We start from the raw sequence: 26,253 nt of genomic DNA, 5'->3' as shown, positions 1-26,253 counted from the left end.
CATCTATTTCTTTGTCTCTCTTTGCGTGTGTGCCATGAAGGTTAAATTCATTACTGAGCCCTGGCGTTAGGGTCTTATATATATATTGGAGCCAGTGTGCATCTGGAGCATGCTGTTCGGTGCTCGCTGGGTGCTAACCGAGCCCCTTCTCCAGCCTGGTTTCCAAACTTCAGCCCACGCAGGCACCCACCTCTATCTTCAGATGGGTCCCTGATTTTCATCATCCCTCATGCCATGCATAGGATCCCTGGAGGAGGAGGGGAATAGACTCCCTGCATTAGCACGGTCCAATGTACGTGATCCATACAGTGCCCCACCTCATCACCCAGTGTGCCCAAGACCCCCTGTTGGACCGCACAACATAGACACGTACACACATTATGGCAGGGATAATGTGATTCCTCTGATGAAATTGCATCCAAGAATAATGTTCTTTGACCAGTATCGGAGATTTTGCGATGCTTGATTTGCCCCTTCATTACAAAGTTACCCTGAATAACATTTTCAGGTGGTTTTGTTGCCAGGTAGCTAGAGAAAGAAGAGGTCTCTTCCTGCCAAAAGCTAATACAAAAAAAAAAAAAAAAAAGGTCATTTATGTACAAGCAAGGAAACTTGAATAAAATTGCCTAGGTCAGTACTTCTTCCTTGTTCACCCTGATGCATCGAGACAATCCATGTATAATATTATTACCTGAGGCTGGTCCTCGTAGCTGAGGGAGGTAAAAAGTGCTGGGCTGGTATATTCAAATTTTACATCTCATCTTTCATGCCATTTCTAACTGATGCATTTGGTTTTCTTCTTCTCAGATACAATTATTTTAAAGAGCGGTTTATGGTATAAAAAGGAAATAAATACTTAATTTTTTCCCCCAGATGATTTTAGTGATGAATCACACAGCTCCAGAAAGCACTTTGAAAGGCTCTGTGGGCTTCTTTGAATAAAAGTATTGTCTTGATATAAATCAGGAATATTATTTTATAAATATTTGAACAGCTGTAAACTACCACTATTGAGTAAAACATGGTCACTATCTGGAGGATCTTTGGTGTTTCTTACCAACTTCAGTATATTTTACTCTGTAGCAAACCTATAGAGACAAATTAATCTTAAAAATTATACTAATTAGAGGGAGCATGCCACCTTCAACATCAGTGGCTCCAAGACAGTTACAAGTTGGGTACTTCAGCCTTTTCCAAATGAAACAAAAAACAGCCTTGACACCAAGAACTCCCCTTTCGCTTACACCAGTTTTACTAATTATGGGGAGTTCTCCCCCATTTGGTTGTATATTTTTTTAATTATTGTAACTTGGGAGGAAAAATAATTAAAGACCAAAATGTGACTGTAAGTTAATGAAAATTAGCTGTTCGATTAGGTAGTAGAATTGCTGCTATCATCTTTAATTGATTTCTTCCTGGCCAATTTAATCAATTTAAAAATGCATAAAATAACGCATAGCCTCTTCATAAAGTGTGTTAGCACTTACAGAAGCGTCTCTTAAAACCCAGCCCTTTTCTAGTAAGTTGTGAGTGGTAAGGGAGTTGAGAAGAAGGACTATTAGCAGCTTACCTGAGTCCATCTGTGGCAGTCTTACGAAGAAAAGCAAAATACTTCAAATGAAGTTCACATGTCTCCAGAAATGGGTTTGTAAGAGGGGAAGCGTCAAGGGAAACGTTGACAGATATTTAATTATAATGGCAGTAGTGGCTGTTGCTGTGTTAATAGCATCTGGCAGCAGAGTCACTGCCATCTGTTAATGTCCTGAAATTCTGAACACGGTGCATCCTTTATGGAGGAATTAACAATAATTAACAAATCTATCAAATGAAATCACCTTGATTGGCTGACAGCTTTACGTTGATAATGATTAATTCAAAAATAACGGGGAGTAAAATGTCCACTCTTCACCTCTTTACTATAGACTAGCTAATGCCGCTACCCAAATTACAGAATCCTCGAGGGTTTGCTTTTAAGCTTGTGGTGTGAGGCATCATTTGCTGCATTTTCTTTAAATAATCCCTCTAAACAAAGCTAGATTAAAAACAAACTTTTGCATATTAATTTCTATTTGCAACAGATTAGGACTCTAAAAGTAGTTGTGGTTCTGTTGATGCATAGTAACTTATTTAATGTTAAATAAGGGAGGAAATGAGGGTTAAATAAGGGAGAAAATGAGGTTAGGCTGCAAGAATTGACCTTTCAACCAAAGTAAAGTCAACCTGGAAGATCGATCTGACTGCATTAAAGCATTTGGGGTTTTTTTGTGAGCTCGATATTAGAATGCAAACTATTAATTTCTGATGAGTCCGTTTTTCTTCTAAGTGATGGGGGAAAAATATTCTATCTGTGTTTGGAAGAGTTACTGGCTTTGATAAAAACCAATACTAAAAAATATTTTGGTCAGTGTAATGAAATATCACTGCCGTAAGTAATAGCTATAAACAATGCAACGAGCCAATTTGAGACCTGGTTGGGTTTTATTTTTCTCTTAACTCCTCTTTTTCTGTTCGTTCCTGCTGAGCAACAGATGGAGAAGGTAACATAGTCTTTGCTTAAACAGAAGAATTGTAAGAGGTAACTGAGTTGTGTTAATTGTGGGAAGCAATAGGAGGGAAAGAACAAACTTTGGGATCTTGAAGTCAAGTAAACTGGAATTTTATTTCCCGCTTCCTGTGTGAGTCACTTAATATTCCGACTATCACTCTGGGACCCACAGGGAGAAGGCAGTGCGTATTTTTCTTGTGTCTTCTATTTGTTCCTAAGTGACAGAAGTTTCTTTGGGCTGGGATTTATGCTGATTCCAGCTACTGATAGAGCTGCACTGACGCCAAACCACAGGCAGAGGTGTGGAAAGCTGGGGTTGCACTGCCGTGATTTATCGCAGCTGCCAGTGCAGGAGCTGTAAATCAGGGCTGCCCTTCCCTTTTGAGGCAATGGATTCACAGCGGGTTTTTCGGTGGGGAAAGGTCTGTTCCTCCAGGGTGACAGAATGCGGAGATAGAAGCAGTGGGTGGGCAGAACATGCCTACCACTGGACCATCCAGATGTGCCAATCCAGATGCGTAGTGCAGACCATACCCAGTTTCTGACTCTGCGTTGTGGCGAGTGAACTGGTGGAGCAGATTTGAGGGTAAAGGTTCACCTGGTGCATGAGGTTGGGGTTTAGCTGATTTCTGGTTTTGGTGTCCACCCCGTGAGAACTATCCTTCTCTTTTTATTTTGTTTGACAGTTGAATGTGTTTGCTTGACACTCACGTGAGTTTATGTATAACTCATACATGAGTTGTATGGCTACGTACATGCGTGTTCACCCACAACATGCATGTCATCCCGTTAACGTGGTTAAAATTAGAAGATGCTTTGAAAGCAAGTGGTTTCGTCTTCTGTTCTGCTGGCAGGCGCTGGCTGTTAGGATGTAACAAATGTACAGACACGTTTGTTAAGGCTTGGAAGAAAGGCTTGTTTCTCTCGCTGTTATTTTCATGCAAGACACCGTTTTCTGTTTAGGGGGATTAGAAGATATGCATTAAACAGTGTTAAATATGCTGAGGCAGTTGATGTTTACAACCCTTGTAGAATTATTCATTAAAATATTAACTGCTAGACAGCCTCTTTTTTTTTTTTTTTCAATTCAGTGATTTAGTAGCCCTCTTAAAAACCATGTTGTGTGATTCAGACATTCAACAGCTAAATAATACAAAACAAAACCACCAAAATTACCCACAAAAGTACTAATTCTTGGGTTTCCATTTCTTAAATTGTCATGGGTATGACAAGCCTAAGAAATTGAGAGGGATTTGTGGAGCGGGTGAGCTGTAGGATTTGACGCAGCTCTCTCCCATCTGCACCAGCAGCTTTCCCGACTCTGTGGTGCTGGGAAGGTCTGGAAGGGGCCGTATCCTTCTCCGGGTTTTGGCAGACGGTAGGTGCATGTGTGCATTAAGCTTTGGTTTAACGGAAGCTTTTGGCATGAGGACAAGACATTACCTTGGAACTTCTGGCTCTGAACTAAACTCTTTTCCCTCCCAGTACCTTTTTAAAGATATTTTTAGTGGCTCGGGTCCTCTGCAGAGGACATAGTTGTGTTCTTGTCTACGAACATATTCTGGTTTGCTTCCTTGGGCCCCTTGTGTCCAATTTTCTGGCTGAGCAGGTCGAGCCTGCCGGTGCTGCTCTCCTCACTGGCACGTTTAATGTATGCTTTTTCCTGCATACGGTTTTCACCAAAGTTTCTTGCCTCTGTTCTGAGCAAATGTACAGCTCTGGGGTGACTCTGGGGCTCTGCCTTTTCAGTGCTTTACCTTGCTCTGTTAAAGGTGCCTAGTGGTGTTATTATTGATGGGACTGTTATGAAAAGCCAAGCCACAGCTGCACACCTCGTCTTCCATGGACCGCTGGAGAGTTATTAGCCAGCGTGGCGTTTGTTCACTGTATGTCCTGGCCAGATTTTGCCCAGTGGCCCAGAGGAAATCCCCCAAGCCACCGAACCCATGACATTTAAAAATTGCCCACCTGGGGTCATTGCATTGACTGTGTTACCTCTATAATTTGATTTCTGATGAGCTTTTCTCATTGGGTCGTACAGGTAGAAGAGCCTGAACCCAGCAGTGTGACACCATGATGACAAATGCCTGTTGTGTTTTGTGTGCTTAATAAATACTGATGGTATCTCTGTTGTGTGTTTTTTGTGTGTTTCAGGAAAAAAGTGCCAGTTCAAACGTAAGACTTAAATCTAATAAAGAGATCCCAGGATTAGTACATCAACCCAGAGCAAAGTAAGTGTAATTTCATTATTTTTTTTTAAATCATAATACAAATAAACACAGGATTAAGCAGTATCTGTGAGATTCCCAATTACTGCTTAGCGAAAACCAATTGGTGGTTCCAGCAGCCCTAAAACCATGCCCAATTTAAATAAAATAGGTAAGGTCACCGGTATCCTGAGACCAGCACCACAACCAGACAGCACTTGTGCTGGCATCCCTTCAGCATCCTCTCCTTTGCACGGCTAAGATGCAGGACTTAAAAAATGTGTGAGATGCATTTTGCTGTGCCATATAGGAGTACCATACTGTGTTATTTCTCAGCTTTCTATACAACTTACACATAAACAAAATTATATATGCATTAGTGTTCCTAAATACTATCGGTTAAGTTCCCAGGGAAGTTTTTGCTGGCTCTTGGCTTAGGTTAGCAGCTATACTGCCTGGAATTAGGAATGGTAACCTTCTTCCAATTAAAAGGGTAAAGCTGTGTCTTAAAACGAGGGTTGTATTGCAGCTGAGAGTTTCTCCATCCTTTGCTCGCAGATCTGTGCCTATCAGTCAGTGTTACATGTGCCGTGAAACATTTAACTCCTGTGTCAGAGCTACTTACTGATATTAGTAACTCATTTCTTATCTAAATCACTGTTACATTTTAATCGCTACTTGGATTGAAGATAACAGATTACATGGAGCTGTCTATCGGGTTGGTAACGAAGAAGTGATAAAGCTTTGCTTTGGATTTTGAACAATAGTAGAAACGCTGTTCTTTATGCTGTGCCTTCAGGGCACTTATTAACTTAAAGTTGCTGCATACCAAGTACATTGTACATGGTTTTGAGTCTGGAAACTTTAGTAATTTCCTAATCAACTGACAGTATAATTCAGCCTCCTTTCAAAAGGAAAACCTGAGTGCTTCAGATGTAATTGCAAAGAAATTCACAGTAGGGAGGTGGAAGTAAAAATCACCCTTCAGCAAAGCTGTACTTCGTTACTGTGGCTTGGTTGTTCCCAGCAGGGTCAGAGATGTATCTAAGATGCTCTAACAGGAGGCTAATCAACCTGGCTTAAAAAAGGGCTGGTTCTGTTGAGAGGTCATCTCTTCTGGTGCATCCAAGGCAAAAGAACTGCATGGGGTCAGGGGGTCCATTCTCTCATCAAACTCTGATTTTTAAAAGTCCTGGCAGAAATCAGAACTGACCTTCATTCACCAAAAAGCCTAAAGACGTTGCACTGGCAGAGGGTAAATGTTTCTATCACAGTCCTGCAAAAATAAGGAAACTTCTCAGAGAGTTACAGAATGTAACATTAGGTTGTTGGGTAAAAGCTCCACTGTTTGCCCAAGCCTCTGCTGTTTACCCTACCTACTGCTGGATTTCTGTTTGTAAAGCGTCTACATGTGTTTGAGTTGCTCCAAGTCAGCAAATATCTGTTATCGTGTGCATTTGGGTTTTTTAAGGTTTATCATCTAAACCCCATGCCAGTTCTGACTGCAAGGAGGGGTGACTGGGTAGAAAAAGGGCTACTCAGCTGAAAGAGCAGAAATGAATAGATAAATCATTAGATCCATCTTTTAGGACCATTCTTGTAGAACGGTTGTTATTTCAAAGCAAAACATGGACTATGTACCAAATTAGAAGTTCATTTACAATGGAGGGAGTTTTAGTGTGTGGGCTGTAGAAGTCAGATTGTGAGGGCTCCTCCCGTTTGTAGGAAGGGTTAGGTTTTTTTGCCTAGAACCCTGGACTCTAAAACCAGCGTATGTAGGGAGCCAGCGGTAGCTTTATGGGGGTCTGTGACAGAGGCCAAGGGGTTGGTCCTTCCTCTTCACACTGCATCCCGGTGCCTGCCATAGCTTCATGGGGCTTCATGCCTGCACCCTGCCCTGACCTCTCAGGCACCTGCTCCATTTCCTCATCCTCAGAACTCACTCCGCTGACATCTGTGACCAGCAAGTACACTGAGACATGTTCATAACTCATGGAGTAATGGCAACCTGAAGCATAAAATGAAAGAAGTAGTATTTCATACCATATTTAACCTTTTAAATCACAGGTTCACGGAATGGTTTGGGTTGGAAGGGACTTTTGAAAATCATTTAGCTCCAACCCCCGGCCATGGGCAGGGACATCTGTCACTAGACCAGGTTGCTCCAAGCCCCGTCCAGCCTGGCCTTGAGCACTGCCAGGGATGGGGCATCTGCAGCTGCTCTGGGCAGCCTGCTCCAGTGCCTCACCACCCTCACAGTAAAGAATTTCTTCCTTGTATCCAGTCTAAACCAGCGCTCTTTCAATTTAACACTGTTGTCCCTTGCCCTGGCACTACAGGGGTTGCTAAAAAAACCTGCATGTTTCTTATAAGCCCCCTTAATGTATCGGGAGGCCAGAGCAAGGTCTCCTGGAGCCCTCCCTCCCCCAGGCTGAGCCACCCCAGCTCTCCCAGCCCGTCCCCACAGCAGAGGGGCTCCAGCCCTCCCACCGTCCCCACGGCTGCCTCTGGGCCCGCTCCAGCAGCTCCATGGCTGGCGGGTACTGGGGACCCAGGGCTCCAGGGGGGTCTCACCAGAGCGGAGCAGAGGGGGGCACCCCCTCCCCGGGCTGCTGGCCACGCTGCTGGGATGCACCCAGGGCACGGCTGGTTTGCTGGGCTGTGAGCGCACAGTGCTGGCTCATGTCGTTCGTCACCCAGCAGTGTCCCCTTCTTGGCAGGGCTGCTCTCAGTCCATTCGCCACTCAGTTGGTACGGATACTGGAGATAAAGATCCCATCTTTTGGCAAAATATGTTTCAGTGGCCTGCCATGAAACAGCTGAAACTGCGTTCTCATGCCTTCTGATGCGCTGCTTACAAGGAAAATTAAATCCACATTTCTTTTGGGGGAAGGTTGCTTTTTGTGGAGGGATACCCAAGAACTCTGCTTAGATTTGGTGGTTTTCTGACTTGTTCAGTCATTAATTCTGTCCATTCCCTGCCCTGCCACAGATTTTAAAGTTTTACTCGGCTCCTCAAAACACACCCTGTGTCAGCACTTGTGTGTGTGTACTGCATCTCTGAATCGTAGGGCAATTTTACTGCCCAGCCAAACTTTTCTGAAGATCGTGGCCTGCAAAGGCTTGAGGACCTCCTGTGGGAGTTTTCTTGTATATGGCAGCACAATACTCCCATTTCCCCTCCCCCAACACGCCCCATTTAGTTTCCTTATAAATTATGGTCGGGGTGAGTCACTACAATATCTCATCTTTTTAGAAACTGAATCTATGATATTGCAAAGCAAGAATATCTTTTTAGTGCTCACCTACCCTGAAAGGACTGTACTGCCCTAAAGACCCTCTCTGAGACACCAGAATGTGCAGGTGACAGGGTTGGCTGCCCAAAACAGACGTCTTTTCCCCATCTCAGGTGGAGGTGGGAACCTGAGGGACAGACAGACAGACAGGCGGGGACAAACACTCCCACAGCCACTGAAAGGTGAATTGTTTCTCTCCTGAATTACCAGCTTTAGGTTTTAATGCCACTTCTGAGAACTTTTCTTCTGAACTGAGCCTTCATTTATGTCCAGCATAAGCAAATCGTTGTATATGTTCATCCTGACAGAAAGTGAAGTATGAATGCTGAGCTTTGTAGGGAAGTGCAGCGTGTTGTTGGGCACTTAGGAAAGGTATTAACTCATAACAGCTGAAAGGATCGTGCTGAGGAAGAGGGGACTGCAGTGGGAACTCGGCAAGCCAAACCAGCTTTTAGTGTCAGAGAAAATGTCCGAGAGTTGTTTGTCCTTCTAACCATTTGGCATCACTGTTAACGCTAACACCAGTCTCCCATCCTTCCTTTTTTGCATCTTTTTTTTTGTCCCACATTGAGTTCTTCAGCCCCCATGGGCCCAGACACTCCTTCCTCCCTGCTGCAGGTCCAGAGGATGCTCCAGCTTCACCTTCCCAGAGGGATAGCGTTATTTCAGGAAGGAGGCTCTCACACCCCCTAATGTAAATCAAGCAGACACACCCCAAGCACCGTCTGCCATGCATCCTCATCCTTTCCTTTCTGTCCAGCCTTCCTGTATTTTTAGCTTGCAGGTCCCCCCTGGGGAAGGGCCTGTTGTCTTGTGCCACTATCAGTGTTTTGCAGACAACACGTACGAGTATTTTCCAGCTGCCTTCACTAATGCAAAATCATACCGCTAACCCCAGGCCTTTTGATGCTGCAGAATTAATGGAGTAATCTGCTGGATCTGCTCAGGGAGCAGTCAGGACCACCCCCTGGGAGGCAAGGACCAGCCTGGGCTTGTAGCAGTTCCTGGGTGTGGAGTGCAGAGCCCAGCTGAGCCAGGCACGCAGGGCGTCCAGCGCGAGCCTTTAACCTCGTGTTGTAGGCATCTCATTTTGTGGTGGTGAGGCTGGCAGTCCAGAAGAACCTGCCTTGGCACAGAGAGGGCTCTGACTGGCCCAAGGAAAGGTAGTGGGCTAATAAGTTTCTGCAGTCTGTTTGGAAAAGGGAATAGTCTCCTCTGGATGTATGTGGATCCTAGTTACCGTCCCAAGTGTAGCACACATACACAGAACTAAATGCAATAGTTCTTCTATGGGAAAAAAAAAATATTTAAAAAATTGCCATTGTAGACAAAAGTGTAAAGTGATTTATTTTTCATGGTGGTAAAGATTTACGACCCAGGGCTGCAGCATCAGTATTTAGAAATGGAAGAAATCCTGTCGGTACTAATACTGTTCCTTTGCCTTTCAGCATGCACATCTCTGAAAGCCAACAAGAATTCTTCAGAATGCTCGATGAAAAAATTGAAAAGGTAAGATGCGATAAAGTAAATGCTCTCTCTAATAAAGTAAATACACTCAGGGAGCAGACACACTGGTTTCCCAGCTCCTTGGGGAGGACAGCCAGCCCACTGCATGTTGCAGCGCTCCACGTTCTCCACTGCTTGGAGGGGCTGTGGTCCGAGATCCCCCTTACCCCGCTCGGTGATTAGATAGTTCATGTGCAAAGATGATCAAAGAGGTAAAGAGGTTGCAGGAGGTACGGGAGAGAATCCTTTGTTTTGTGGGTGCATCAGCAGTCTACAATGAATGGCAAATTAGCTCAAATGGTCAGTGTATACGTGAGCTACTGGATAAAGAAGAGCAAAGTGGGGTTTTATGCCCTTAGTGGTTTGATCTTTCATTTGATCTCTGTGGGAGACAACTGGAATCTTAATGCAGGTAGTATCTGGGATACCCAGCTAATTTCTTGCTGAATCTCTTCAAAATAGCCCCCAGCTCCGAGGGATAGTGTATCTGTATGTGTGGATAACCCTGCCTCAAGGCTATGCTGAGTGGAATAACGATGCTGGAGATGTTTTGAAGAAAGTGAATAGTTAGTTCTTTGCATATCTCATTGTCTCGATAGCAGCTTTTGTGTGTTTCCCAAGTCTTTCAAATGAGAATCCCAGATTCTTTGTGAGATAGTAGTGAATAATTGTACCACAATGTAGATGGGAAACTTGAGACTTGAGGAATTAAATGGGCTGTTTGGATCAAGCCTAGATCTCAGCCTTTGCTTATGCCTTGAGCTGATGTTCACTCACCAATATACTTGCTACATTTCATGTTTTGGAGCGGTCTATTTTATTTAATACTTGGTACTAAATATTTGCTTCCGCAATTGCAATAATTTGTCATCCCAAGTTTAAACTGGACATTAGGAAGCATTTCTTTACCAAGAGGGTGGCCAGGCATTGGAACAGGCTTCCCAGAGCGGTGGTCGATGCCCCAAGCCTGTCAATGCTTACGAGGCGCTTGGCCGATGCCCTTAAGAACGTGCTTCAGCTGTTGGTCAGCCTTGGGGTGGTCAGGCAGTTGGACGAGGCGGTGGTTGTAGGTCCCTTCCAACTGAAACAGTCTGTTCTGTTTGAGTTGTAGTGTTAGGTTGCAGAGTAAGAGAGAAATTTTTAGTTGGATGACTCTGAATTTCTGCCATTTTTGCCAGCACTCCTGATCTTAGGAGTTGGAGTGCTACAGCAGGTGAATCTCTTTATTTGTCCAAAGCAAGAAATGTGTTAATCTACTTTAAAAAAATACGAATTATGGAAGCATTATATTAGATAAAGGGGAAGAATAGAAGTGAGGAGGAGTTTGTAGATTCCTGAGAATATTTCTGTGCCAGTATTTCACAGGAGTAAGGTTTTGCATAACCTGTATGCATTTAAAAGTAGAATTTCTACATATCCATAATATAGCTACATTTCCTTTGAATAAATGCATCCACCCTATAAATATTCAGATGCTTTTCCTGGACATCATCATGTTCATAATGTTAAACACAAAATCCACAGTGAAATGGATTTTCCAAAGATCTATCTTATCTACAGACCAGACCATCTGATGGCTGTATCTAATTATGAATTGAGGTTAGTTTTTGTTTTCGAGATTTGTTTCAGAACAGTAATACCATTCATTCACCAGCTGCCACATTGAGATGCAGTTGACCGTGTCTCCTCGTGGTTTGGATCATGCTCTCAGATGTTTACAGGTGTTCTCCAGGGCTCTTGTACTACTTTATCTTCTATATCAGGCGATTGCCTGTTTAGAGGAAACACACAGTTTTATCTGTCAAAGAGAGAAAGACGGCGACCATGCATTTCAACCTGCTGGCAGGTGTTAGTGTGCAGCTGAACATGGGATTTGCTTTTTCTGGGGACCTCCTGTGTCTGAGGAAATAATCTTCACAAGAGAAGTTTTGGGTTTTTCAATCAATCTTTGCCCACAATACATTGTTTTTATAGGTGTCCACCACAAATGCCAAAAAAGATTGGAAAATATGTGGGGTTTTGTTTGGGTCCCTTCTCCAGGGAAACAGACGACAGCAGTTGGACAATTACTTACATCCCTAGAGCAGCTCACCAGTTGCAGCTGAAGTAGTCTGCAGAAGTGGGGGGCATTGCCTGTGGTTGATGAGATCCCAAAACATGTTGCAGTGTTCACATGTTGGGCCTCATGCTGCTCACAGGTGCCTTGGTCCTTCCCTTTCCTCCTCTCTCCCAGTGTGGTGCTCATCCAGCCCAGTTCACATGTTCACAAGTGTTGCCATGAGTTGCGTTTGATTTGTAATGGAGACATGCTGTTCATCACTGACTCTGTGGGCTGTGTCTGCAGAAACTCTACAGTCAGAAGCAAAATGTCCCTCAACTTGTGTTGAAATCCCAAGGGGTGTGAGGTCACCTAATGTGAATGAGTAACAACTTTAACGTGTGCGCTACGAATTAGAGAGGAAAACTAAATGGGTGTTTTGGACTCAGCAAAACAATTAAATAGAAAGGTCAGCTAAAATAATTTTTTTGCAATCAGAGTGTAGAATGGAAAGAACATAGGCAGACGTTTTAGCACCTGAAAATGTGAAGTATTTATGAATCCTGGAGATCAAAAAAAGCTTTAATGAAATGGTCTGGAGAATTTCTCTCTTAAGTCTAGCCCCTGCTGGTACCCAGCCTGCATCTGCATTCCTGGCTGCCCCTATGAAGCTGAACTTCCTTCTCTAAATGCCACCCAAAGGTAAAAAAACAGAATGTCAACCCCAGAGCATGGGACTGGTCTAGCAAAATTTGGTGTCAAAACACTGTGAGGCATTCAGAGGGAGACATCTGTTCATGTCTCTGTGCGAGTGTCTGTCCCTGCTTGGAGAGCTAGAGCTGAACTTGCGTGTATGGAGCTATGTGTGATCACAGTAATTCAGTCACAGGGTTTGTTGGAAGGAATAACGAAATGACGGCTCAACACTGAATGCTGAGGTAGGACCGACTGAGAATGTAGAAGTCAGCCTCGCACATAGGGTTAGATGCTGGTGCTGCTAGAGTCAGCCCAGTCATTTCAGGGGCACCAGAACTGGAGCGGAAAAAAACCCCTAAAACCTGATGAGAAGCCAGAGATAAAAAGTTACGTGGGAGGTTGGGAGTAGCTGGGTAGAGTTAAGCAGCCAGCAGCACAGGAGGCAGTGGTTATATGTATAGGACAGACTGCGGCGTAGTGTTGCCGTCGAGCGGCAGCGTGGGTCCACACGATAGGAACCAGGTGCTTAAAAGGCTGAAGAAATCTCAGCGCAGCTGTGGGGTGGTTTTCAGATGATGGGATGCTGGTGCAGTGGCAGAGGGTGAGCACAGCTTCGGCACACCACCAGGGCTGGATGAGCACCACACTGGGAGAGAGGAGGAAACGGAAGGACCAAGGCACCTGTGAGCAGCATGAGGCCCGAGGGCTGGGGCCAAAGCTGGCTCAGAAATGCTCCTGACATCCACCAGCAGCTGTGGAGAGTCCTCTCAGGGTTTCACACTCGCTGAAGTTCTTTTGAGCAGGGTCACGAGTTTGCTTTGGGAGACAAAAAGAAATATGCGTGTGAAGAGTTTGGGAAGCAAATGGAGCAGAAGCAGGCAGCGGTAAGGAGGCAGCTCACCTGGTGACCACGGTATCATCATTTTTTGAAAATTGGGCTTGTGTGAAATCACATAAATATGTTCCAGCAAAGGAAGAGCAACAGGTAATAGTAGCAATGTAAGCTTGAGGAGAGAGACCCCCAGAGTCAATTAGAAAGACACGGGTCAGAAGTACAAGTGATTTGCCTGACCTGAGAGATGAAGGCAGAAATATGACTTTGGAAAACCCAAGAAGGAAGCAGAGAGCAACTGACACATCCCTTCTAAAGCGAATGCAGCAGCCACTGGATAATCTGAGAACTGCTGCATGATACCCAGAAGAAGAGAAATGAGCCCCACTAGCTGCAGCCAGGATGGGGAAAGTCGCTCACTCATCACGGTGTGATAAATCTGGTTTTGAAATACCATCTCAGAATAAGAAGATAGAAATTTGTCCTGGTAAGAGCATCCCTGTCTGTGTGACACCTGGTGTGTTCTGCTGGCTGCAGTCAGAAACTGTAGCAAAATTAGGTCATGCGTATTGGTATTCAGGCAAATAAGTTATCTGGTTCTCTCTAATCAAATAGTGCAAGGGCTAATTTAGTCAGATATTGCATACGGATTCACAAAGAGTCACTGTGAAACACAGCAGAAGAATTACCATGTCTCTCCTAAAAATTCTCCAGCCTTTGGGTTCTTTTCCTTCCTGCATCTCAAATTTTTTTGGACCCTGATAGTGCAGGATCACATGCAAACTCCACTTCATGCCCCAAGAAGAAATTTCATTAATTGAACAGGATGGCTCAGAGCAGGGAGTTAATCCTGAGCACAGGTTTTGCAGGCTCAAGACTAGACTTGAGGGGGCTTTCTTGCATGACAATATCAAATAGAAGCAAAATTAAAAGCTATGACATAAAAAGTGTTGAATGTGGACAATTTACCCCATTTAGTGTTTGCTAGCAAAAACATTTGATGATGGCTGTCATGGAAAATCTGAGAAATGACTGCTTTCTCTGAACCCTACGTATGGAGCAGTAAAAAACCATCAGAAGTTATCTCCTTTAAGTATATGTTATTACTGTAGGCTGTGGCACAGTGTGCAGGCAGCTGTAGGAAAAAACACCAAGGCTGAGGTATAACTGAACAGCTGACAAGCAATTTCTAGGATTATGTCTGGGGATTGTACCCCCAGAAGAGAAGCATCCCTGGCTTTGTGGTTTAAGAAAACCCCATCAAAACAATCCAGGTAAGCTGTACCAGAGGGTATCATCACCGCTGCCATCATCACAAGCTTTTTCCTACATGGCTACAGTGGCTTATAAAAAATAATCACAATGCAAACATGCTTATGGAAAAAATGAGATTAAAAATCGTCATAGCAATGTCTGGCTATGAACTCTCACGCAGCTGGTGGATACCCTGAGCCCGGGGCATTGTGTTTCTGCTGTGGCAGGGCATGTTGCTTTAGGTCGAGAGGTAACTTGGTCTTGAACACTGGGGGAGGTGTCAGGGTGGATTTGCAGGAGTTTCTCTGTTGATCCACACACCTGGCCACTGGGAGCTGGGTTGGAGGTTACCAGTGTGTTGCTGGAGGCCACGGGAGAGATGCCCGGCGGCAACTCACTCCATCCCCTTGTTAGTAAAACTGGGCATGAAATGCAGGGGAAGGCACAATGCAGCTCCTTGTATCGTATCTAAAGAGTGCCGTTAGAAATAAGGGGGGTTGCTAACTGAAACGTATGCAAGGGCAGAATTATTAGGCTAAAACTCATTAGCAAAGTAGATTGCTCTTAATGACTCTATTGATTTTTCTCTAACAAAATAAGAAACGGACAAAAATTAGCACAGTATACAATTATTTAGTGCCGCCTCTCGGCATTTTCTTCCCATCCTTTCTGCAAGCGCTGTAAACAAAACCAGATTGATGAAAAGGGTTCCCACCGCGGAGCCAGGCTAACATTTCCCAGCGCCGGCCATCTCCTCTGAAAGGGGCCACTGTGTCCCGCAAGCTCTTTCAGCCATCGCAGAAGAAAGGGCTGCTTGGTGCAGCTCATTTCCCTCTCCCGGGCCGGCAGCCCTCCTCTTCCTCCTCTCCTGGCCAGGGCCGCCCTGGGAGGATGCTGGTGCCAAGCGGCGGGGCCGTGGCAGAAGCAGCATCTCCTTAGCTGCCTGCTCTCCTTGGCAAGGCCGCCAGCCGCACAAAAGCCTATTGAACCGGGAAGGCTTCTGCATTCGGGCGGCATGGGGTTTTGTTTATTGGCCTGTCACCCGCAACAATGGGGAAAAGGGCTTTTCCTGTGATTTTTTTTTTTTTTTCTTCCTTTTTTTTTGTTTTCCTCTAAAAGGATATCATCAGCCCTGGTGCATTCTCTGGTAGGGGCATCGGGATGGTGGTGCTTTCTGGACACAGCAAGGGGAGAGAGCAGGGGAGTGAGCCCTTCTGGTCTGGGTGCAAGTAGCAGGACAGGAGCGTAAGGCTGGGTTTTTAATTACCGTAAATTCATACGCTTATGTTAAGGCATTTCTGTGGACATCTACAAAAGCTGAAAGATGGACTTTGAAACTGTGAGGGAGAAAGGCGGGATTTACCTGGGCTTGGACATGCTTGTTCCCATTCTCGTCTTCCTTAGTGGAGTTCATTACATTCTCAGCCATTAAAACTTATTTGATAGCCTATGCTGTTAAGGGCTGTTAAAGGACGGCCCGTACGTTCCTGTTGCTAGCTGCTTGCTCAGTGCCTGTGGCTCCTCTGGAGATGGGAGCCTGCTCCCCTGGGCAGCAGGGCACAGGGTCTGGCTGGCAGTCCTGCCCCCTCATTTTCCAGCCACAATGCTGCTCTATCTGGGGGGTTTGTCACCTGCTCCAGGGCTTAAATGCTGTTTCCCTTGTGCTTAAAGACTAGTATGTGCTGAACCCTGCTGTACTGGGCCAGGATGCTTCAGACCTTGCCGGGCTGAGCCCCCCCCACTTTGTGTTCATGCTGGGGTTAAACGCCGGGCACGTGTTGCTGTGGATCTTTGCAGCGTAGCTGGGGCGGTGGGTGTCGGACGCCTGGCGTGGGTGCTGGAGTCCGTGCGAAACAGGGTGTTTCTGTCACGGGTGATTCCCACCCCTGACAAAATAGACTAAACCTGCCAGAGGCAGGGGGGGTCCCACAGGTTGTATCGCATTCCACCGCTGAGAGGGGGGGACATGTCCATTCCTTCTCCCAAGGAAAGCAAAGCAACGTCCCCTTTAACTCGCCATAAAACCCGAGTGAAACCAAACCCCCAGTGCTGCGTGCAAGCTGCCACCCCGCCGCGCCCTCGCTCCGACGTTATTCTTGGCGTGTAACAAACGCGCCCCTTCCCCGGCATTGCAGCGGCCCTGCGGTGGAGCGGGGAAGTGGATGTGAAGGCTTCAGTGGTGGCCGGAGCCTTTTTTGGTTCCCCCCCCCGCCACCCCGGTCCCTCGCCGCATCCTCCCCCTTCCTGCCAGCTGGCACGCTGGCGGGGGCGGCCGCTGCTGGAGCGCACCCAGCTCTGCGGCGTTCCCCTCGGAGCCCACAGTGGGGGGGCTCCTCCAGACGTTACCGGCTTGGGCACCGGGCTGGCTGGGCGGGCCGGGGTAGCGGGGTGTGCCAGGCCGGGCGGGCGGAGGGGTGTGCGCCAGGCTGCAGCAAGGCGTAGGTGGGCTCTGTGGCCTTGCAGGCAGTCCCACCCTCCTCCCCGCTGCTGCCGCCCACGCGTGCTCGCGGGGAGGAGTGGGGTGGTGGGAAGCTTGCGATGGCGGCAGCTCGCTGCCCACCGGCGACGGAGGGCCATGGCCTCAAAGGCCACCCCCGAGACACCGATGTGTCTCCATCGCCACCGGCGTGAAGATGGAAATAAAGTGTCCAGCGGCAGCAGCCCGCGGGGAGCAGCAGTATTTCCATGCCATGGAAAGGACTTTTTCAGCACGTTGCTTTTTAAGCGGTTTCTTGGTATCTTTTTGAGGAGCGATGCACTTGGTTGCCAGAGAGCAAACCCAGAAGCTGAACGGCAGGAAGAACGGGCGGGAAGAAAGGCAAGGTGGCCCGCTTCCACATTGGGGTCCGTTCGAGCCTTTAGTAGCACCGATGGCCACTGGTGCAGAGCGCGGTGGGCAGTGATGGGCCGTGGGGCTCTGCCTTGGTCAGGGGGCTGGGGGACCGGGAGAACCGGGGTGAATGAGACTCGTGGAAATGCTCTGAGCCTCGGTCATCATTCACTACTGGTGGCTCTCGCAGCTCTGAAGCGTGTCGGACAAAGCTTTCATCACCAGCAGTTTGGTTTCGTGGGTTTGTCCAGATGTATTGTGGTCCCTGGCGTGGAGAAAACCGATGGATTTGGGCTTTGCTGAGAAGTATTTCAGCATTCCTTCTTTCTGAGTAGAATCTTTTACTCTAAAAAATGTATTTTTTTTCTTTCTTTCTGGGTCAGGGATTGCTGAATTGAAATTAGGGCTGATAAGACTCTTGGTTTGTTTATTTTTTTAACATACTAAGAAAGCCTTTTTCCTAATAGTATTGGGCCACAGAGAGCTGTTAAAGCAGCACACATTCCTGGGTGTGGAACCTCCAGCAAAGTGAGCTCTGCAATCCCGGCATCGTCAGTGGGATTTTAATTGCAGAGACATTTTGGAGCCTTTGTTCCCAATGTGTACCCTAGCTGTGCATCCCAAATAAACTGATCACTCCATCAAGAAACATCTCTCCCTTTTCTTTTTTTACTTTTTTCTCTGGCCCCACACCCCACCCCACCCTTTCCAGGCAGGACAGTGACCAGTTTTGATTTGTGGGGCAACTGGGTGCCCCTCCTTGACTGAGTAGAGCTTCACCCATTTTACCATGCTAAGTTCAGCTCTTCTGCTTACAGGGTCTTGTCAAGGTTTTACACTTTATTGCAGGTCTGAGACTCTTGTGTTTCTCCTTCACCAGCCCTTTGCACAGCTGCTGGGATTTTCCATGCAAGTGCTTGGGTGATGCACCTGGCACACGGGAACAATGGGAGATAGCCTGGACATTTAGGTTTTTGGTACTGCATTTGAGATGCTTGTTTTATGCAGGATATCGTGGGTAGCTTGTGTGTTGAAAAGCTCAGCTCCAGCTGTTTCTGTGTGGAGAAACAAGGATAGTGGGTCCTGTCAGGTCCTCTTCTTGCTGCTTTGCAAGAAACAGCAAGGGAGGGACGGGACATCCCTTCTCCAGACCTTCCCGAGGGCAACACCTAGATAGATGCGGCTGCAAGCCTTGTGTTCGGGATGGGACGGAGAGCGTGACATGCCTGCTCTGTGAGAAGTCCATGTTGTGCAAGTGCAGTTTCGATACAAACAGCATCTTTTGCTCTTGCGTATACTCTTGGTGAGGTTATCAGATGAGGTTCTTGTTCACAGCAGCTGCTTTGCATTGCTCGTAGGATTACGTGCTTCGTTGCTTTTTGCCTTGGAGATTTATGTTTTCACAGCAGATCTGTAGGGTTTTGTCCATCAAGGTTTATCTTTACATAAAATAGCTTTGTAAATCAGTGCATTGGACTCCCCCTGGAATTCAGTATAGGGGATGAGATTTATGAGATTGATAGTGACAGAAAGGGACGAGTCTCCTATCCTGGTTTCGTGCAAACCTTCCGGAAATCGTTGGAGGAGCTGTGCAAATTCTGTTCCCTGTTTTTAAGGTTTCTACCCAGCTCTGAACTTAAGGCTTCTAAGTTTAGAGAACTGATACGTATTATTAGTAAGTGCTCCCTTGCCTGATGGTATTCCTGTCTTCAAGTAGTCATTTACAAACTATCTGGCTTTTCTCCTTACAGGGTCGTGATTATTGTTCAGAAGAGGAAGATGTCACATAGTGCCAATTCTGCCACTCGCACCAGGAATACTACTGTGTAAATAGATTACAACCCAGTCGAGACCTTTTGGAAGTCTTCTAGAGCGAACAGCACTACATAACAGAAGAAGATCATTTCCACATTATATGCTCCATTCAGTTACAGTGTTTCTTAATGAACAGATGAGGAATATTGCTAAGAACTTGTAAGGAACTGTTTTTGTTGCTGCTAGTTAAAACTTGTTGCAACTTCTCACTTTTTTCTGTGTCCAGATATGCAGCAAATCCTTAAAGTTAATCCAAAAGACGTTGTTGATTTTATTGAGGCTTCTGGCCTGTTTTCTATCAGATGAGGTAGTGTTATACAAAGCTTCCATAAGTGAACATTCAAGCATCTAAGAAACACCCTTAAGCTGTCTGTCCGTCCGCATTCGGGCCGGAGTGCTTATTAACGCTGGTGATTTCAAGCTTTGGAGATGGGATGTTTTTGCCATGGCAGGCCTTGTTTCTCTGCTGAGAAGAAGCTGAGAAATTATTATCCATTAAAAGCATGTTATCACTGAAATACTGGAAGTGATGCAGGAGCAGGAATTTGTATTTTAAGAGGAAAAAGAGTTTCATTTAATAGGTATCTTAATCAAGGACTAAGCTTGCAGTATTGGCTTTGCTGAGCACGAATGGGAGTGTGATCACAATCATTTTGAATCTTCTTTTTTCTAAGAAAATAAACATTTTACTGTTTTTATGTATTCTTGTCTTTTACCATTCCTACAACACAGTGCTTAAGAGTCTGGGGACAAGGAAGGCAAAACCAGCCCTCTGCATTGATGAGTCTGTGGATCTAATCTCTTAAAGCAGCTCTGTGCCAACTGGCGGTATCTGTTGCGTGTCCTGTAGAGTTTATTTTTCCGTATTCTATGGAGAGGATATTACCTTCCCAAAAGCAGATGTAATATTTTTAACAAATGCTGTCATGAGTAAAAAAAAAAACCTACAAAAAAAAAAACCTTAAGAAAAGAATACACCTTTTGTATTTATTATTTCAAAGGAGATTGTTACCTGTGCTGATATTTCTTCCTGCTTTGACACCATATGAGGGCCAGGTTTGCATGGCATCCTATGGAGAAACTTTGTCAGGACAATAGGTTTCTGTACTGTGTCGATTTCATTGCTCTGATGTGTGTTGTGTCTGTGGAAGAGGCCATGAGGTTGCATTAGTAGCACCTTGCGCTGACGTGGCCAACGCTTGGGTGGGCGCTCAGCCCAAAGCCCTTTCACCTTGGCTGTTTTTCACTGGACCTTCTGAAAATCAGATCCCTTTAAAGGATCTGTCATGAAGTCCATCGAAAATCACCTGTGACTTCTGAAAGGCTCTAAAATATTAGGGAATGTCTTGACTAAAGAGATTTCCTCCAGTGTGTGCTCCAAGTGGGGCTGGACAGTCCATGTCAGAAGATCTTGTTCCCTCTTGCTGCTGTGCCATACCTAGAATATGTCCAAAAAAAAAAAGCCCAGCTTTTTCACTCTTCCTTCCCTGCACTGGATTTTCCTTTGGATATCAGGCAGTGGGGTAGGGAGAGAGGCTCCACCAGGGAGAAAGGCCCAGGAGTTACTCTTATTCATGCAGGACTGGATGTGAGCACCTCCGGCAAGGGCAGCTTCCCAAGCAGCGTTTGTGAGGCTGCAGCAGCAAGCTGTCTCCTTAAGGCAGAAGCTGTTCCTGCACACTGCAGACTGCTCAGGCCCCTCATCTTCTGCCAGCCTCAGCTTGAGTCAAGTGGACTGGGACAACTCAGGCGCTACCTCGCTTCAGTAGCTTTCCATGTAAAAGGATCCTCTCTGGCATGTTTCACTATGTGCATCTTTATCCTGTTGGTGGTCAAAAATTGCCAGCCAATTCTGATTTTCCTCAATCCTCGCTGCATCTTGGCAGCTGCTTTGGCCACACAGCTCTTCCTGAGCATCCCAACCTCCCTGAAGATGAGGTTTTGCCACCTTCCTCCCATCACATCATCCTTCTTAGGGCTGCTGGCATCTCGGAGTGCTACGGAGCCATTTGATCTGTTAGGAATTCTTCACAGTGATAACTCTGCCTCCTTGCATATGATTTTTTTCCATAATTTGTGTCAGCGCTTGAGCAGGTAGCCATGCCAAGGAGAGTCAAGAGCCTGCACCTTTCAATTATTTAAACACTTTAATTAATAAAGAGTCCTGGGGCTTGATCCCACAAATCCTTCTCTCAGAAGTGCTTCATAAAGCTTTAGCAGGTAGTACAAGACAGACAGAATTGGGTCTGTCCTTTGGAAACATTTCCTAGGTTCATTTTCTAGACGCTGAACGTCTCGTGTATAGATTTCCCCGTACAACGCCTGTGTTACAGACACACTGTGGTCTTTCAGTACACCAGCCTCCTTGTACTTGGAGTCTCTTTCAGTCACTAGGTTTTGGTTTGTTTTTTTTTTTCTTTTTTCCTTGCCAATGATGATGGCACCAAAGGTAAGGGCTTCAGTGGAAGCTTTGTGAGAGAGAAAAAGCAATTCCCACCTTGCCTGTGTGCTTAATGTGACCAGCAGCAAATGCTTTAGTCTTCTGTATAAATTATAACCACACTGATGGACCTTCAGGTGACAGTGCCTGTGAATGCATGGGTGGGTTGTCCTGCTGCTGGCTGTAGAGGCATGAGGGTGGGCAGGAGGTTTGGAGGGCGGCAGCAGTGGTCTGTGGAGTTGATGTGCTCCAGGACCGCCGCAGGCTGCTGGTGGGACTGGGGTGAGGGTGACAGACTTCAGTTTGCTCTACCCTTCTGCAAGAAACCTGAACAGAACTGAGGTTTTGGGGCAGAGGGCGGGGGTTGCCTATTCATACCAAGTCAGCAAATCCTTGGCACGTTTTGCTACTGGGACCATGTACCAGGTGAACCAACAACCCAGGAATTTCTTGATGGTTTTCAGCTGACTGAGCTTCTTGGTCAGGCAGGAGACTTGCTTCTCTTTGGGATATGGAAAAGCAAAAGATGCTCACTGTTTACCTGGGAAAAGGAGCCGTGCTTATGGAAACAAAACTTAGCAGAAGGCAAGACTTTCCAATCTTGAATATCTGAAGTCTATGAAATATAAGATGGTTTCTACACACTTCAGACTTGGGTTGACATCCTTTCCACACCTCAGCCACGAAGAGCTGTCTGCTTTGCTTGTTGGAGCAGTATAACCACTTCCTCAAGCCTTAAGCAGCAACTTGCTGCAAAATCATGTCCAGAGCAAGTGCAGGGACCTGACGGCAGCGGTGCAGCAGGTGGGAAAGGAATGGGACCAGCTGACCCTCCTTGTAAGCAGTTGCACGTGCTGCGAGCAGACCCATGAGGTCACTTGGATGGACGTTGCTCTTGAACCTGCTTTGTTTCTCTCACCTTTATGAACCTGCGGAGAAGGACCTGGGGACACTGGTGGGTGAAGAATTGGACATGAGCCAGCACTGTGCCCTGGGTGCATCCCAGCAGCGTGGCCAGCAGCCCGGGGAGGGGGTGCCCCCCCTCTGCTCTGCTCTGGTGAGACCCCCCTGGAGCCCTGGGTCCCCAGTACCCGCCAGCCATGGAGCTGCTGGAGCGGGCCCAGAGGCAGCCGTGGGGACGGTGGGAGGGCTGGAGCCCCTCTGCTGTGGGGACGGGCTGGGAGAGCTGGGGTGGCTCAGCCTGGGGGAGGGAGGGCTCCGGGAGACCTTGCTCTGGCCTTCCAATACTTACTTGCTTTAAAAAATATATATATTTTAAAAATATCTATTTTTTTAGTGTAACTGCATATCTCTACCCATTACATCCGCTTTTATCATTTTTATCATCTTGTTGTTCTTCCTTACCATCATCTTCATCTTCATCATCATCATAAACGTGTGGGACTGTGAACCTGCTTCGTAAAAGCCAACTATAGTAACACCGTCCTCGTGGGCACCTGTTCCTGCGCCCACAGCAGCGCCTCGGCAGCGCTGTGAACACCAACAGCACATTTTAGGAGAAAACTGTCCTGTTTTTTCCAAGGTTTGCCAGCATTACCAAAGCTGACACTCTGCAAGCGCAGCAGTTCCATGTGGCAGCGGGGCCAGGACGGTGCAGGGGACCCCACCGATGGCTTTCACCCTAATTCCTGAAAAGCTGAACGAAGAAGCCGGCCCTGGCGTGGGGTGAGCTCGGGGCTGGAGGCCGTGTCTTTTCCTGACAGTAGCTGCCCATCCTGATTTATCCGCTGGTGTCGCACAGCAAAAGGAGCCGTGAGTTTTCCTTCCCAGAACGACTCGCTTTGTCCCTGCTGCGCTGCCATCCCGACGGTTTCTGTGTAAATCGGGAGACCTGTGCTTTGATCACAAGCCTTGTTATCAGCGGCCGCCTGGCCTTACGGGTCTGCCCTGGTTGTGGTGCTGGGTGGGAGGGTGGTACCCTGCACCCCCCGAGCTGCTGCAGCGAGCATCCTCCAGCGCTGCAGACTTTCTTTCCCTCCACAAGCCTTCAAGGTGTGAGTTGAATAGCAAATTTGTTCCCCTGTATATATATTTTTTTTTAAAAAAAAAAAAATAATAATTTTTGAGACAAAAAAATATTTGTGTGATTACTGCAAGAAACTAGAAAGCTACGTGTGCGAACTGAGTGATATTCTTGGGGTTTTGGCATTCTGCTTTTGTGTCTATTAATAATCCCCTGGAGTGAGTCATATGGAGATGCATTTATTCACTGAGTTGGAGAGAGCTGCTACCCAAAAATAGCAGCTATGTAATTTTTTATGATGGTGTAATGCTAGTGCGGCGAGGATTGACATCATTTAACAGAGATGCTCTCTGCCTGGCAATCAGATAACCTGTGTCAAGCCAGAAAATAAACGTGCAAAGCCACGTGCTTGGTTACATAAAACAGCTGTGAGAGCCCGCCGGTGTTGGAAATGCCTTTTTGCCCTTTTCTGCACATCTTTTGCCCCTTTTTTTTCCCTTATGCCTTTCTAAGTCATCTTTGTTCATTTTCTTAAACCGGACCACGAGGACTGTTGGGATGAGGAAAGGGCTTTTGCTGTGGAGGGGAGGATCACGCACGGCTCTCATGATCAACGTTTATTCTGTTACCACCCTGCCACCCGTGAGGAGAAGAGTCCACAGAGAACTCCTAAAACGCATCAAATTCAATCCCACGAGCTCTGAATTGCTCATCAGTTCTTCTCACCCACGTCGCTGCTCTGCAGGTCCCTGCGCAAAGCTCCGAGCATCCCCCTCCCCCAGACCCCATGCCCAGACCCCAGGGACCCAGACACCCCAAAGTGCTGCGAAGGCAACGGCAGCACCTGGCAAAGGGTGTGAAGGCAGACAAATGCTCGGGTAAGGTTTGGGGGCTTATCTTTCAAAAGATGAAGCTGCTTGGCTGTATTTCTTCTCATTCTCTGCCCTGCACTGCTGCCAGCAGGTCTGTCCTGGTGTCGCAGCCAGCGGGGCACCCGAGCCGTCCCCACGGGCCCAGGGCTCCCCAGAAGCATGTGTGGGTACCCCTGAGCATTCTGCATTTGCACAAGTTTGGCTTAAATGCAGTTGGAGCAGCCCTGGTCACGGCCTCGCGCTGCGCCCGCCGCCGAAGGGTTAATGAAGATGGATTCACCCGCGCTGGGGCTGGTGTCTTGGGTGAACTCTCCCAGGCAAACTGGCCTGTAGGGCCCGTTCCAGCTGGAAGCGTTTATTGGCATTATCTTTTTTATGTAGAACTTCAGAAGAAAATGGGACTCCTGCCGCCAGCAGATCTGGGCCGACCTGAGCGATGGGACACGCAGCAGCTGAGGCTGAATTTTTGCCAGAGCAGCTGAAATCCTCCAGCTTTGGGTGACCTAACTGGGAAGTGGAAATGGGAAAACTGAGTCACCGCCCGTCAATACAACCATTGGCACAGAGTAATTATTAAAGATAGTTTGGATAGGAGGTGTGGTGTGCTGGTGCCACCATGCCTCCCTTACCCTTCCCACGTCTGTGCAACGCGTGTTCTGTCCCTGGGGAGCAGGAGTATCAGGAACATGTTCAGACCTGGAAATAACTAACTAAATATTCCTGATTTCTTGTTATAAAAGAATTGTAAAGAGAGGCAGGGATGGGGACCCACCCTGTTAATTTTGTGTAACATTTTTGCCTCCCAGAGGCCACCTGCAACGGGAGGGTGATTCCTTGTTATTTGAAACAGCATCGGGGCATCACAGCTGGCAAGGTGGTGGAGATGAACATGGGGAGATAAAAACAGATCCTCTTAAGGACTGCAGCAGGGTGTCACTAAGAGAGAACACTGATTCCTCTAAGAGATTTCTTTTTTTCTTTCTCTCTCTTTTTAAAAAAATTAAAAGTAATACGCTTTGCTGAGGGTTTGCTCCAAGACCTCTCCCGTTAGCCCAGTGGAGATGAGAGGACCAACTTTACTGCCGTTCATGGCTGTGCTCCAACCTCCCAAGCCCCCACCCACCCAGACCCAGCAGCTGGGAGGGCAACGGGTGAAACCCTCCTGCACCACATCTTGCCCAGGAGGACCAGGGGTTTGCAGAATTGGTGCTTCTTTTAAGCAACCAGATCCCTCTGCCCGCAGGGGCAGCACCACAATGACCCACGGCCGTAGGACACTGGCAGAGGACAAACATCTCTGCCTTTTTTGGGGTGCAAGTTCAACACTTGGTTAACGGACAGACGGGAAAGAGTGCAGGGAGGTAGGGATGGGGCATCCCTGCAGAAAAGGCAGAGCAGACGGGAGGCCACAATGCTTATCAAGAAAGGTGGGAAAACGTGAAGGGCTGCAGCCACGAGGGCTGCTCCATCGCGCTGGAGAGGTCAGTCCTGAAGGGTTTGGTCTAAACCCGCGCGTGCCATCCCTGGCTTGGCCCTTGCCCGCGGCCATCCACTCCAAAGAGATGCCAGAGGAGCGTGACACACCTCGATCCATGTATTTGTCTGCTTGTACCAGTGCTCTCCTCTGCCCACCTGTCTCTCTGCACGTTTCCTTGGGGCAGTCTTTTATTATTTTAATCTTTTTCTGCAAAACCCCACATTTGTGCTGGACTCAAGAGCACATGTCTCAGTTTGCCCGTCTGAGCCGTGCTGCCCTGCAGGGTCGATAGGCAGTAGACATCTAATTTCAGGAACACCTACAACTCCCAAAATAAACAGAGGCAAGGGAAGCACACAGGACCTTCAAGGGTGATGTTACATACCCTGCAGACCAAAGTGCTTTCTGAGCATCCCAGCTTAAAGACCATTCAAGGGATGAGGAAGGTGGAAGGTGCCTTT

At 46.9% G+C, this 26,253-nt stretch overlaps 1 protein-coding gene across 2 annotated transcripts in view; it reads left to right on the top strand.

Annotated features, from left to right (window-relative positions):
- C11H1orf21 (chromosome 11 C1orf21 homolog) overlaps positions 1–19,721 on the top strand; it is a 124,938-nt gene extending 105,217 nt beyond the window's left edge. For both annotated transcript variants that reach the window (XM_040611033.1, XM_040611034.1), the window contains exons 4-6: positions 4,700–4,776; positions 9,497–9,557; positions 18,956–19,721. In XM_040611033.1, coding sequence (XP_040466967.1) covers positions 4,700–4,776; positions 9,497–9,557; positions 18,956–18,994 — 177 coding nt within the window. In that variant the 3' untranslated portion in view covers positions 18,995–19,721. The remainder of the gene's footprint in view (positions 1–4,699; positions 4,777–9,496; positions 9,558–18,955) is intronic.
- The last annotated feature ends 6,532 nt before the right edge of the window (positions 19,722–26,253 follow it).

This window comes from Falco naumanni, chromosome 11 (genome assembly GCF_017639655.2).
Source record: "Falco naumanni isolate bFalNau1 chromosome 11, bFalNau1.pat, whole genome shotgun sequence".
In the NCBI taxonomy this organism is placed as follows: domain Eukaryota; kingdom Metazoa; phylum Chordata; class Aves; order Falconiformes; family Falconidae; genus Falco; species Falco naumanni.
This window is presented reverse-complemented; position numbering and strand designations above follow the sequence as displayed.